The sequence below is a fragment of the Tamandua tetradactyla genome, chromosome 17, assembly GCF_023851605.1.
Source record: "Tamandua tetradactyla isolate mTamTet1 chromosome 17, mTamTet1.pri, whole genome shotgun sequence".
NCBI lineage: Eukaryota > Metazoa > Chordata > Mammalia > Pilosa > Myrmecophagidae > Tamandua > Tamandua tetradactyla.
In genome coordinates, this window is record NC_135343.1 from 5,295,934 (window position 1) to 5,311,380 (window position 15,447).

A 15,447-nucleotide genomic window follows, 5' to 3' on the forward strand; every position below is an offset into this window, starting at 1 on the left:
GGATTGGTTGAAATGGTCCTGGTTGGGGGTTCACTTTTTTCTTAATTGATCAAATACTTGTGTCTCATTGCCAGATACTCTGTCAGGTGTTAAAGGAAAAAGATCAATAAGCTGGAAATAATGTTAGGATTAATAGTAGCAACAAATAGACTGGTTTGGGATTGAGAAAGTCTTCTTGACCAAAAGGGGAAGGGAAAAATGAGACAAAATAAAGTGTCAGTGGCTGAAAAATTTCAAACAGAGTTGGGAGGTTATCCTGGAGGTTATTTTTATGCATTATATAGATATCCCTTTTTAGTTCATGGTGTATTGGAGTGGCTGGAGGGAAGTACCTGAAACTGTTGCGCTGTGTTCCAGTAGCCTTGACTCTTAAAGATAATTGTATAATGACATAGCTTTTACAATCTGACTGTGTGATTGTGAAAACCTTGTGTCTGGTGCTCTTTTTATCCAGGGTATGGACAGATGAGTGAAAAAATTAAAGATAAAAAATGAATAAGTTGTAAGGGGATAAAGGGGAAAAAACTGGGTAGATTGAAATACTGGTTGTCAATGAGAGGGATGGGTAAGGGGTATAGGATATATGAGATTTTTCTTTTTATTTCTTTTTCTGGAGTGATACAGATGTTCTAAAAATGATCATGGTGATGAATATACAACCATGTAATGATACTGTGAGCCACTGATTGTGCACCGTGTATGGGCTATATGTGTGAAGATTTCTTGATAAAAATATTTTTTAAAAACCGACTATGAGTGGCGACCGAATAAACTATTTGTTATAAGGCAGAATGTATTTGTTCGGCAGCCTGAGTACCTGTCTCTGTCCCCTTGAGCCGGCCTGGCTGCTCTGTGAGAACTGCAGGGGTGCTGGGAGACCTAGCATTGGTTCCAGCTCTGCCACTTGCTATATTACGACCCTGGGAAAGACACACAGTCTCTCCAGGACTCAGTTTTCTCATCTGTAAAACAGACCCTGTTTACCGCACAGGGTTGTCTTGAGGATCATAAACTGGGATAAAGCCATGACAGCACTTCTGGATGCTGGAGCTCATGACGAAATAGAGTGGTCATTCACCTGCTTTACTAAAAAGGCTTCTCTGTCAGGAGCTCCTCGCTTTGCAGAGGGGAGACTGCTGTGGGCCCTGAGGGCAGGGTGGGTACAGACCTTCGGCGTGCAGCCTTCAGATCTTCGTGGCTGGAGAAGTAAAACGTTCACACTCACCCACCCCCACTTCCTTTCTGACCCTTCAAGAAAGGGCCAGCTACCAGCAGCATGAGGCCACCGTGGCTTTTCTCTCTGCCACATCAGGTAGAATACTACCAGGAAGTTCCACTTCCACACCAGCAGCCGCCCCCACCTGTTCCCCTTTGCCCTGCGGAGGTTTGTCCACTCAGCACCACCCAGGAGGGTGAGGCTGAGCGAAGCCCCCCTGCCCTGGTGCCTGCCCCACGCACTGCATCCTGCTGTGGGGCCGTCTATGGCACATACCATCTTACGTTCTCCCACCCACGTGGTGGTGAAATTCCCTAAAATTTAGTCAATCCCTTACTTTTTTAGTTTCATGCTCTCATCTCAAAAGGGAAGAGATTTGATACACGAGGTTTCATTTAGAAAGGGTAATCTGGAGAGGAGCAAATCTACCATTCTGGAGAGGCTTCTCTCCTTGCAGAACCCATCCCTCTTGTGACTGTGAAGCCATGTGTGAAGACACATGGCCGCTGAGGAAGCACGGATGCTGAGGGAGCACAGCCATGGAGGGAGCATGGCCACTGAGGGAACATGGATGCCGAGGGAGCACAACCACGGAGGGAGCACAACCATGGAGGGAGCACAAACACCAAGGGAGCACTCTCACTGAGGGAGCACGGCTCCTGAAGGTGCATGGCTGTGTTGGGTCAGCACTGTGCTTTCAGCTCCAGCAAGGTGACAGCCAGCACATGCTATATGTGCTCAATAAATGTGTGTGGAATAATGAATAAATCAATGGCAGTTGTTTGGATTTCAATATAAATGGATTTTGGACCTGAGATATCACCAGATGGGCAGACAGGTTACAATCTGATGATGCATCTCAAAGGCAATAAAAAAAAATGTAGCCATTTCTGGAGTTGCAGGCTGACATTTCAGAAGATGATTATATGCACAATTTAACTGCATGGCCGTCCATGCCCTCCGAGTGCCATCGCTTTAACGACTGTTTTCATGTTGGCTGTCTTGCTTGCATTTTTTTTAAAGTCAAGCACAATTTTTTCCAGCCTCTCATATATCTAACTGAATGTGATTTATTCATGTGAAATTATGCTCCATTTTTATAAAACCCAAGCTACTGCAAATGATGCTTGAGGTTTCACAGAAAATATTAATTCCTGATCTGCTGCTATAAAGCATCCTCGAGCACACGGCAGCAGCTCTGCTGCGCCGAGACAGATGGAAGCAGTCCAAGGGTATGATTGACTTCTTAGTCCTGGCAATTTCCTAGTGTTCCTCTTGCCCTAGATTTGAAGGTTGACCTCCAGCTTCTCTGCAAGTGCACAGTGGCTCAGCTTGATAAATCACACGAATCTTCTTTTTGATCACCCTTATCTACTATTTACTACTTATGGAGGGAAGTTAATCGTATTCAGAGGCACTTCATATGCTGCACACATATCTTTCCTTCTTCCTAAAAGCACTTTGCATATTTTCCACATTACCAGTGGTACAGCAGCTTTTGCAGTGCAGTGCGTCTACACCAAAGATGCACCTGTATAAATGAATCTCATGCCCGTTTATTCTTATTCTCTCCCTGCCTCTCTCTGTCTACATCCAATACCATAATCCACAAAAGGAAAATAACATGGGAGAGCCACATTATAAGGCATGACAAAGTAAGAAGGAAGTGTCCTTTTGCAAATTGGGATTTTCTTGTAATTGGTTTGTGTACCTCATCAAGAATTTTGCCACCTCTTTTCCCCAATTTCTTGCCTTGTTCTATATCTGATGTGTCAGTGGACCTCTGGTAGACCAGTTGACTCTCACATGGCATAGAATAGACTGATGGAAAAATTCTACCCTCAGAAGAAAACAACAACAAAAAGCACGTCCATCCCACTCTCATATAACCCTTCCCCAGTCACTGCATTCTTTACTGGTACAAAGTGCCTCAAGCTTGTTGGACTAAAGCCCAAATTCTCACTTTGCCTGGCCACTGCGAACCAGTTTTGACATGTAACACAATTCGGCTGTTTTGGCAGAAACATAAACTAAACTCATGGCTTGGGAAAAACCAAACAAGGCAAAAAGGTTTACTTTAGGGGTGGCCACAGATGGTGAATTTAATTTTGGTAATGGAAATATCATAGCTTTAATTTACCAAGGTTGCATATGGACTACAGAAGACTCAGTGAACTTTAAAGCCTAGTGTCTTAACTGCCGGCTTTTTGCTATGATACCTATTTAGAGAATAGACCAGGAAACTTTAGGGAAATTAAAAGATATTCAAGATAAAAGGGCGTCTGGCCATTTGTCAACCTCCAACATAACTCCTTTCATTAGGTCAGGTATCAAATCCTGTAAGATGGGCTTTCTTATGGGAAACCAGCAATCTCACCTGGCTTTTTACAATGTGAATTCACACCCCACATCACCCACAAAGTCCACAGAACTCCGTTTCATCATCAAGTTGCACATCTTGAAACAAAACATGGATCTGCCCTTGGATAACCCTTTCTTGTGCTCATGAGTTACTCAAGGCAGTTGCAAAGCTAAATGGCAGTGAGCTGATCCCACAGAGGAGGAGACTTGAAAGGATGGTGTGCTGGTTTGAAACCATCGTGGACCTTGGAAGAGCCATGTTCTTTAATCATCACTCAGTATTGCTGGGTGAGACCTTTTTGACTGTTTCCATGGAGATGTGTCTCCACCCATTCAAGGTGCAGTTGCTTACTGGAGCCTTTTAAGAGGGAATCATTTTGGAAAAAGCTCAGAACCAACAGAGCCGACAGAGCCAGAGAACTTTGGAGATGTAGAAGGAAAATGCCCCTGGGGAAGCCCTTATGAGATAAGGAGAGAAGGCCAGCAGAGGTCACCATGCGCCTTCCCAGCTGAGAGAGGTGTTCTGGATGGCATCAGCCTTTCTTGAGTGAAGGTAACTGTGCTTACTGGTGAAGGTAACCTCTTGTTGGTACCTTCTTCTGGACATTTTCCCAGACTTAGAACTGTAAAATTGCAACTTAATAAATTCCCTTTTAAAAGCCGTGGTCAGGTGGGCGATGGTGGCGCAGCAGGCAGAGTTCTCACCTGCCATACCAGAGACCCAGGTTCAATTCCCGGTGCCTGCCCATGCGAAAAAAAAAAAAGGCATTGTGTTTCTGGCATATTGCATTCCAGCAGCTTCACCAAATTAAAACAGATGCCAAGGCCCTGAAGGAAGGTGAGACCGGGAGAGATGTGCCCTGAGCTGAGAAGTCCCTGGTGACAGGGCTGTACCGAGCATATGCTCTCCCGTCTAACCCCGGGACAGCAGGGCTCAAAAGCACTTCTGAGGTCTGGAAGAGGCTTTTTTTTTTAAAGGAGAAAAATGAAAGTGCTGCTTAATGTTTATGGAATTTTATATCAAGAGGTGATAAATAGGCTGAAAACAAAATAATTTAGGAAACAAGAATGGTTTGGCTCCTTCCACTCCCGCCCTCAACCTTCCTCTGACATAGAAAATTGGCTGGTCATGCAATGTGACCCAGAGTCATGGTGACCATTTTTCCAGAACATATTGACTCATTCAAAGCAATAAGTAATGTGTTAGAACATGACATGTGTCACATGATCAGTTAGCATTTCCTAGATTAATTCAGTAGGTTTTTTTTTAGTCCTGTTTTGGAGAGTAGAGTTTTAAATTGATTCTTCAAATGATTATAAATGTTTCTCATTTAGGGAAATTACTCCTGTGGTCCTGAATTAGTGGAAAACACAGGCGAGAAAAAGCTCAGAGCAGGTAGCTTTACACAATGGCATTAGACTAGCATGATAAAGTCAACTCATTATTTTGAAATCTTTTTGTGAACAGAGTTCCCTCAGTTCTGAAACAAAACAGCTGATGGATTTAAAGGAAAAATGCCCTGTGATGTCTGAAGATAAAGTAATCCACAAAGAAGTGTAGCTACAGTGGGAGCCTTCATTCTGGGTAGGGAAAAGACCTTTTCCTCATGGCACTGCACTTAACCTTGACCTGAGCCACAGGGGTATGGCACTACCTCACTGGCCAACGATGGGGCTTGATGAGGGGTTTCAGAGACAGAAAAAAGTCAAGGGGATAGCATTCTCCCTCATGGAAATCCATGCATCCTCTTCAGAGGATGGAGCCAGGTGCCTCTGGGGAAGAAGCCTTAGAATGTATGGGTTCTAGTTTCTGACAACTTGTGCTTGTATCTGCAACAGCGATTTACTAAAACAGGTTTTGATCTATTCTGCTACAGATCATTACAACATTACCGAAAACAGCTTCAATGAGATACAATGTATACACACACTATAATGCTCACCCACTTAAAGTGCACCACTCAGTAAGTTTTAGTATATTTACAGAGTCATGCAACCATGATCATAATCTAATTTTAGAACCTTTTCATGTGTTCTAAAATCACCCCAAAAAGACACCTACTACCCATCAGCAATGGCGGTATATTTTAAACTGAGAGCCTTCCCTTCGTTTTTTGGTGCATTTTGTTGGAGGAATTACTTAAGAAAAGAAGTCACAGGAAAATAAGAATATAAGAAATAAGAAATATATATGTGTCAGGTTGTGGATGGGTTTTGATCCAGAGCCCCTCCACCTCCCTGCGCCAACAGACTCAGAAGCAGTACACTTATCAGAGACAGTGAAAAATCCCAGAAGCGGTTCCAGACCACGTGACAGCCACTCTCGCAGCATGCAGGAGTGTGCGGGTGTCGCGGGGAAAGTTTTCAATTGATATGAAAACACTTGGCTCAGCCTGCCACCAGAGAGAAAATGCTTTTCACCCATGCACACCAGATAATTCCGTCTAAGTGACAGGTTTTATCTTGGAGAAGCACTGAACTGAGCCGGCTTACACAGTCAATTATTGCTCATTCCGTACACACGAAAGAACTGGAAAGGAGCGAGGGGGTGAAGGCTGGCTGGATGGTGCGGGGGTTGGGCGGGCTGCCAGCCCCGGCAAGGCGAGCTTCTCCCCCAGCTGCTCCTAACACGCACCTTACTTGTGGGCAGCTCTGCAATGCACACGCACGCACGCACACCTACACCAACCTTCGTCGGCAAAGAAACAAAAACAAGCCAGAACAAAAAAGGGTCTGGTCTTTTCTAGAAAGTAACTGCATATATCCAAGTCAGCGATCTTTATACAGCTTTTTAGTTAGGCAAAGCAGGATGTGAAATGCAGCTCGACGTGTATTTGGACGAGGGTTGCAGATCTCACTCAGTAACACAAGTCAGAAGAGTCGAGCCAAAGCCAGCCAGGCAGGGTCACGAGTGAGTCGCTGGGCTCTATGCACAGAGCACCTCCAGAGAGAATCTCATCGAAAGTCGGATCGCTCCCAGTGAAATGATACGGAGTCTGAAGACACATCTCAAAATAAATGAAGTACTTATTGCTGAAAAATGAGCTTAGACCTCAGCCAATTCCAAAGTTCAGAATTTACTGTGTCATTCAGGGTTTTTCCTCTAAGTTTCTTGTCTCTCGTTTCATAGCACAACAAGGAATTCTTCATACTTTATATGAAATACAACAATGCTATTTCTGCGGTAATAAACTCCACACATGCATGACACATCCAAGCATGCAAAATGTTTAACATCCCAGTTCCCAGATACTTTAGGGACGAAATCTGATTATGAATTATATGCCACAATAAATACGGCTCAACGTTTCATAAAGCAATTTATAGTTCATAAAAATGACAAAATGTACCTGTCAGAGAGAGCGCGGAGAGCAGTTCTCTGGGCTGCCTGCTGGAAAAAAAGGGCAGAGGTGTTTATTTAATATTCTGACTTTTAAATTATGTGGTCAATCAACACTTTTTAAAAAGCCATGTTACACGCATTTTTGTCACGTGGCCAGACTGTAAACTACTGGCCACATCGTAGAGACCCGCAGCGTGTTATGAAATGAAGCTTCCTGAGGAGTTCACCGGAGACTGGGCAGTGAACACCTGGCACCAGAGCCAGGGAGGGGAGGGGGAGGGACAGGGGGTGGGGGAGGGGTGCCCGAAGCCCTGGGCTCAGGTGATGGCTGAGGTAGCTCAGGAAACTGAGCAGACACAGATGGACTTGGTTTTTACAACCTGGAATCACCTTTACCATTGCTTTCTTCTACTTTCTAGTAAGAAAAAAAGTCTATCTTGGTTCCTGCGCAGCTTCTTTCCCAATGAAGGTGCAATTTCGGACCTGGTTTTCAGATTTGTTGAAAAAGTTTCCACAACTGGAAATTTGAACACCAACTGGAAATCTGATGATGTTAAGGGATTGATTGGTTTGAATAGAGTAATGATAATGCGCTCATTTTTGAAAGTCTTTTTGAGAATCATGTTGAAATACTTATGGACAAAATTAGATGTTGCTGGGATTTCCTTTAAAATAACATAGTTGTGGGTAGTGGGGAGGGGAGGGGTGGACACAGAAATGAAACAAGAGGGCCGTGAGCTGATGTCTGTTGAAGCGAGGTGTTGAGAACCCGGGGGTGGGGGTGGGGGCGGGGGGGGCGGTTATTACGTTGGCCATTGTTGTGTGTTTTTGAAATCTCCCATAATAAAAGCTAAAATAATAATAATAAAAGAAAGCCCCTCCCTCCATTTCTCCATCACACCCTCCTACTTTGTGCTCAGTTTCCTTTCTCCACTCTATTCTTCTCTACTCTATGTTCTCTTCCATTTGTCTTTTCTTGCTGGACACTGTTAGGGTCAGGAAGGTGGAAGAGGGCATGCTCAGTTCTCTATCCCTGAAGTCACAAGATGGCAGAGACCAAAGCAGGACCTTTTAGACCTAAAACCCAGGCTTGCCCTGGGTTCCTTAAGGGAACAAAGAGTACATGTGGTCTCTTTCCACTTTGCACACCACACATCAAGTTTACCGTTTACCAGAGACACAAAAATACTTCTCACACCATTCTTCATCACATTTAGAGACAAAATACCCAGAATCTTCTTCAGATTAGGAAACACGAAACCTGAGTGCATCCTCGACAGGGCAGTGCCATGTCCCTGAATCAGTCAATCATTTCAACATTTATGGAGTTCCTACTATGTGGACAGTGTTGTGCTGGGCTCCAGGAAGGAGAAAATTAAAAGGAGAAGGACTAGCCATTGCTTTGGAGAAGGTCAATCCCTAGGTGAGATGTCAGAAGAGAGGCTTTGGGATGACTTGAGGATACTTGTGAAATAACATGAAAATAAAAAGATTCAGGTAGAACAGTGTTCGGCAGGTGTAGCTGGCAGTGGTGACTAGTAGGATGGGTGGGATACTCTCTCCCACCAATGTCTGGACCGTAGTACATGCTCAATAACCCCCTGCTGAGTAAATGCTAAATGAACGAATCATTTAGGGAATACTTGCCATTGGAGTTCGAGCAGAATTCTGAAGTCAATCAAGGGAGAAGAAGTTTTGGTGGCACTGGACTAGAAGTTGGTTAAAGCAAAGGTCTTTTTATCTTATTATTATTATTATTTGCATGGGCAGGCACCAGGAATTGAACCCAGCTCTCCCGCACGGCAGGTGAGAACTCTGCCTGCTGAGCCACCATGGCCTGAACGCAAAGTTCTTTTCGTGGCCTGAGCAATGGCTCCTGATGTAGCGTGACTGCACCTCTCATTCCTGACTCCCAATCGCTCCTGGCTCAGAAAAGAACACTGAGCACAAAACTGACTCCCGATCCCAGGAACACTCTGGAACCGAGTAGAGGTGTTTCTAGGGATTATCAGTGAGACTTAGAGCCCTTCAAGCAGCAGATGGTCCTGCACAAAAGGAAATGTCCCTTCACATGTCAATAGTACCTCTGAGAGAAGCATGAGGCACAGCGGGAGGAAGAGGCAGAGCCAAGAGGCGTGACACAGACCACCGCAGCTTCTGGGCCTGGCCAAAGCAGCTAAAGAGGAAACGAGAAGACGAGCACAGATAATTCCCACAAGTGACACAACCACACTGATCTAGGAAAGGACACAACACCTTTTGAACTGGAAAGTGAGTCTTGCGTTCTGGGACAGGTCTGTCATTAATTTATTATGGGCCTGGAGTCCACTCCTCAGCTGCATCTCAGTTTCCCAGCTGCCCGCTCCTTCTCTGAATGACATGCCGAGGGAGCTGGCCAGTTACTGTACAGGCCATTCTGGACAATCCAAGGGGTTACTGCCCCTTCCTGGTTCCTTGGGTTCCAGCGAATTAAGGCTCCAAGGTCCTGGTTTTCCAGTTCTGCTTAATGACTTCAGGAGAGGAAAGGAGTATCCTCACAGGTCTTCTCTAGCTCAGGACACCTGGGGCAGGAGAATGAGGCAGCAGAAAAGGGGGAGAAGCTTGGGGAAGATCTGGTAGCCAGGAGCCCATGAGTCACCTCACAGGAGGCGACCTTCCCCTCGCCTCACTGGGTCCGCTGTACACTCCTGGAGCCAGCCCGGGAGCCTGTCCGCAGGAGGCACCAGCAGGGACAAGCGGCCACGAATGGCCCAGGTGTGTCTCTTAGCACCCTGCAAGACAGTTTTCATTTTTGGCAGCTATGCTTGAAAAGAACTTAACTTACTCCTGACTCTGTTTGGATGAACATGAGTATTCTGAACTACAGCCTAGAAAGGTGGGCTGCGTTATTATTATGGTCTATTGACATTGTCTCAGCATGAAGCATCCGAGATGGGCTCTTCCTGGAATAACAAAAACCAGGAAACACGTGACTACAAGTTAAACAGAAACCTCTCACACTGCTTCCGAGTTTCCTCCAAGCCATGGAACTAGACTGGGGCTGTCAACATTTGAAAAATCTACTGCCTCTTTTGTCTCCTGCCTCCAAGTACAGCCCGCCGACTTTCGTGACAGGAAAACGCAGTGCTTGGTGATATATGTAGCCTGTCAGAAAATGATGTAAAAAACAAATCGAAATAAACAAATAAATAAAATACAAGAAACTTGGTCTCTCCACCAAAATGCCTAGAGATTGACCCGTTCCTGGTGGCAGTCCTGCAAAGAACAACGCCAGAGGTCGGATGGCGGGCGTATCCTCTAGCATCAGCTGGGTCTGAAGCCTGGGGCAGGGGCTGCTTTCAGCTTAACAGCCTGATGGGGGGCTGGGACATAAAGCACCTTCTCCGCTTAGCAGCCAGGTGCCCCAGCGGCCACCGAGAGATGTCCGGCAACTCCTCCCTCCTCCGATCTACCCACCTGGGGCACAGCATCACTAACTCAGCACTGCAGGACTTGGCGCCACCCTTTGTCTGTGCTACTATTTTTTAATACCTGATTTTGATTGTGCTATTTAGCTTGCATTTACTCTGTGTCATTACAAACTTTACAGAGGACAAATTGTCCATCAAGACAGGAGACGAGCCTATGCTAAATGTTGAAAACAGCTTCAGCATTAGAGTAACATTGAATGTCATATACCAAAGCGAAGACCACGAGAATTTTTGACGACCTCCACTCTAAAAAACAAATGGAATTGGTGTGTGTACACTATTTTACTTTGCTGTTGGAAAACAATAAAATTAATAGACATCAGAATTAAATAGCAAAGAAAAATATTACTTGGGTGACTCATGAAGTCTGAGAAACTACTCATAGTAAACTAGATGAATTGCCCAATTTCATTCTTTCAGTAGTGGTATGTTCTAGCAATCACATTTTTCTCTTCATAAACCTCTCGTCATCCCTTCCTCACAACCTCCCTTTTATTCATGTTTCAGAAAAACAGGGTGGGGGGTTAAGAGATTCCTTCATGGGCCCACCCCGGGCTCATTACTCCTTCACAGCTGACGCTGGAGCCCTCGTCTGAGAGGAGATAAGTGAGTGCTCAGCCAGAAACAGTCGTTTTCCAGGCTCTCCTTGGGAGATGACATCTTTTCTCCGTCCGGACTGGTGCTTGGGGCCATAACCGTAGACTTTCAGTGTGTACTAAACAAACTGCCAGTGCTGATTACAGAAGGGTCACGTGCCACGACCTGCTAGCGAAGGGGAATCAGAGGAAATGAAATGTCCATAGTGTAACTAGGTTGTGCTTAGAGAAGTTCATGGATACGGAGCAGGGAGGAAAACAGAGGAGAGAGGCTGGAACTCAGAGGAACCCAAGAGCCCTCCATTTTCTTACTCGATGGACAGAGCGGATACCTGCACAGCCAGGCAATCCCATCGGGAGTGCCTCATGGCTCGATGCAGTTAGAGCTGGGAGGTGAGGTTAGGTACATGCAGGGTGTCCTCAATTCTAAGGGCTATGCCTGAGAAGGGGGGTGCTGAGAGATGGGAGAATGCAGGGGGGCTCCTCCAGAAGCGATGGTCAAGGAGGCAGCTCCAAGGAAGCCCTCAGTGGTAAGAAGAGCTCTCCAGCCAGAGGAATGGGGTTTGGGTGGGGAAGGGTGGGTTCCAGGCAAGAGAAACAGTTCCTGGCAGACCTAGATCCCAGCTGCACTCGACAAACTGAAAGTCGGGGTAGCCACCTGTCGTGGCTGCAGCTCAGCACACCACGGGAGTGGGGGGACAGCAGGACACAGGGGTGGGCCATCCTCACAGGGCTCTGCAGGCCACGTGCAGGATTTGGGATTTTATTCTCAGGGCAGTAAGGAGTTGGTGAAGGGTCTACATTGGTGGGGGGGGGGGGGGAGGGAAGGGCCTATGGGATATCTTCCCAATCTCCTGTGGATCTATAATCATCTCAAATGAAAAGCTGAAAGGAAAAAGAGTAGGCTGTGAGGTGCCATGGCCCACATGTTTCAGCGATGGCTCTGGCTTCTGTGTGGTAAGTGGATATGGGCAGGGAGGGTCCAGGTTAAAGTTTACTGCAGTAATCTGGGCAAGAGGAGATGCACATGCAGCAGTGGAGAAGGAGGGAGTTTATATATCATTTTGAAGGTGGAGTTGACAGGAACCAGGGGTTGGCTGGGATGCAACAGGCCAGGGGAGGACTCAGGAATGGCCCCAGGTTTCTGGCTTGAGCACCTGGTATAAATGAAGAGCCAATGATTACGACGGACACGATTGGTGCGGAGTGGGGGCAGAGGAGAGTTCGGTTTGGGTGTGTTCTCATTCAAGTTGCCCACGGGATGTTAAAGTGCAGATGTTGGGTGGGTAGTTACAGACACAAGCATGGAGTCATGGAGAGAAGATATATGACTTGAGGCTTCTGATCTGCATTTTGCTGTCTTTCTAAAAGAAGACGATTTAGAATTCAACTAGTTAAAATACATCTCTGTTTTTCCATCCTAGCTGTGGCTCCATCGTTAGCATTAACAGACTCAAGCTCATTCTACTTGGAGTTGTCTCTGCAGCAGTGATTCTAATCACTTTTGTTTCACTAGCTGGTGGCTGGCATCCAGGCACCTCTATTTGCATGAATGCCACTAGAGCTACTCTTATTTCATTTGTGTTTGCTGTTACCCAAGCAGGTTGTGAAATTTTGTACAGCAAGGTTTCATTTTTTTCTAAATTAATAAATGTATTGATCAATTTATTTCACTGTTTGATTTCTTTACGTATCTATTAACACATTGTAGGTGTCGTGAGCTTAACTTTTATGCCGTTGTTCTTCATTTTAGTCCTAGCTGATGGGTCTTTTAACCTCTCATCTTGTGTGCTTCCATCTGGTGCTTTCCAACTCATTCTGTGGTATTTGCAGGACAGAGAAAAGCTTCTTACTCCTCATTTTCCCCCCTCAGTAATTATAGGTACTTTTCACTTTCAGGCCTCTGGACATGCTGTCTAGAGTGCATTTCACTCGGTGGACTCTGAGCTTATTCTGCTCTCTCCAGGGCCAGGCAGAGTCAGAGGCGGCCACATAATTTATCATCCAAATAAGAACATGTCTGCGAATAAAAGAGGAAAGTGAACTAGATGGGAGAACAGAAGAAAACCTGGGCTTTGCTAGGCAAACCAGGTTGCATGTTCTCTCCAATAAAGACTGCTCTGTGTGAATCCCACATGCCGTCTGTGAAATCCATACGGAATAAGATCTTGGTGAGAAGGCAGCATTTCAGGGATGGAAGAACTTGTCAATAAAAAAAGCAAATGGCTGACCAGGGTAAGCAGAGGACAAATCACTCTAAACCGTGGTGTGTCTTTAAGTCAAACCAATGCTTATGTGGTTTTCAACTGTTCCTCCATCTCTGTAGATTCCACCAACACTGAGGTCCAGTTCATCCTTTTTACTAAGTGTTCCTTGACTATTCAAGTTTTCATTGATCTTCTTCTCTCTGAACTACTAGTCTGAAATATGGGTTAGAATGGATTCTGTTCTTAGAATCTGCCATCTACTTTGTGAGAATTTTACTATTGCACCCTCAACTTCCTCCATCAGAAAGTGCTTACTGAAAACTGACAATACTCCTCGAGTGATTCTCCAGTCAGCTGTGAAGAGGTAACTTCTAGAGATGACAAATAATATCGGCCAGTGGCTCTGATCCAAGTGTTTTGTTGAAATACATTTTTTTCTTAATTCTTAAATTCTAAAATAATATATAAACATTATTTTCCCTTTTTCCAAATTAGAATAGTTTTCTCTTTGTAGAATATCTGACTACTTTTTCCAGGCTAGATTGCTTAGATTTGCTTGTCTACAAGAAATTCGATAAGGACAATAACAAACACTTACTGAGCACCTACTATAGCCTATGAAAGTGGTGATGTGGGTTGACACATCAGATGAAGTTTTTCCGAATAACAACATCTCCAAACAACAACAACCAAACAACATCAATTTGGGTCCTGACTGATTTGGGGGCCTTGCCTCCAAATGGAATCATCCCCAAAAGGGGGTGGTGGGGGTGGAGCCTAGCTCAGGTGGTGGCCCTCATTCAGAGAACTCAGACCCCAGGGGCTGGGCATCAGAAACAGCTGGAGCCCACCTCCCACCCAGCCTCTGTCTCAACCACGCCCCTGGCAGGCTGAGAACTGAAGGCGCCACACCACTCTACCCAGGTGGGGCTCTGTGGACTAAACAGCGCCACCTGCTGGGCAGGACAGGAAAAGCACAGTTTAGAGGCTCCCTAGGAAAGTCAGACAATCTGTTAGATCTCATCTTCAAGGAAACTTGATACTGATTACACCCTCTTCCTAAGACCTGGGCCTTCCTTGCCTGGAAAATTATGATTGGGGTTGATCATATCTGGGAAGACCCTTCTCAAAAATAGGATCCGTATAGGCAGAGCAAGAAACAGAAAAACAAGAGCTGAAAAATTCTAAGCAGTTCAAGAGAAGCTGTGCTAGAGGTCTAGAATAAGCTGAAATGAACTCCAAAGAACATAGAACAAAGCCAACCAACAAGAAAATTCCAGGTAAAAGAGAATAAACCAATCAATGAAATCTGATGCCTCAACATCAGCAAAAAATGATGAGGCATTCTAAGAAGCACAAAGATGTGGCTCCGTCAAAAGATCAAACTAACACCTCAAATGGGATATAAGAGTTGAAACTAATTAAAGATGTCCAAACACATCTTCTATATCAATTCAAAAATCAATAGCTTGAGAAAACAAATGGCAAAGCTTACAGGAATGAAAGGCACAAAAGAAGAGATAAAAACCACAGTGGAGACCTACAACAGCAGATTTGAAGAGGCAGAAGAAAGGTTTAGTGAGCTAGCAGACAGAACCTCTAAAATTCCTACATACAAAAGAACAGATAGGTAACAATGCAAAAATATAAGCAGGGTCACAGGGAGCTGAATGACAACAGGAAGTGCACAAATGTATGCGTTAGGGGTCTCCCAGAAGGAGAAGAGAAGGGAAAAGGGAAAGAAAGACTACTGGATGAAATTATCACTGAAAATTTCCCAACTATTATGAAAGAAATACAATTACAGATCCAAGAAGTGCAGTGTATCCCAAACAGAATAGAACTGAATAGAACTACTCCAAGATACTAATCAGATTGCCAAATGCCAAAGACAAAGAGAGGATTCTGAAAGCCAGTAAGAGAAAAGTGATCCATCACATTCAAGGGAAGCTTGATGAGACTATGTGCGGATTTCTCAGCAGAAGCCATGGAGGTGAGAAGGCAGAGGTATTACATATTTAAAATACTAAAGGAGAAAAACTGCCACCCAATCTAGAATTTTATACCCAGCAAAACTGTCCTTCAAAAAAGGAGGGAGAGTTTAAAATACTTTCAGATAGACACTGAGAGAGTTTGTGAACAGAAGACCTGGTCTACAAGAAATCCTAAAGGGAGTGCTAGAGGCAGACACGAAAAGATAGGAGAGGGAGGTCTGGAGAAGAGTATAGAAATAAAGACTATCAGTAAGGATAAA

General features: G+C 44.9%; 1 protein-coding gene across 3 annotated transcripts in view; it reads right to left on the bottom strand.

Moving 5' to 3' along the window:
- AFF3 (ALF transcription elongation factor 3) overlaps positions 1-15,447 on the bottom strand; it is a 586,201-nt gene that overhangs the window by 85,251 nt on the left and 485,503 nt on the right. For 2 of the 3 annotated variants that reach the window (XM_077133878.1, XM_077133879.1), the window contains one exon: positions 6,928-6,968. In XM_077133878.1, the coding sequence (XP_076989993.1) occupies positions 6,928-6,968 (41 nt within the window). The remainder of the gene's footprint in view (positions 1-6,927; positions 6,969-15,447) is intronic. The other variant, XM_077133880.1, reaches the window with a different exon arrangement.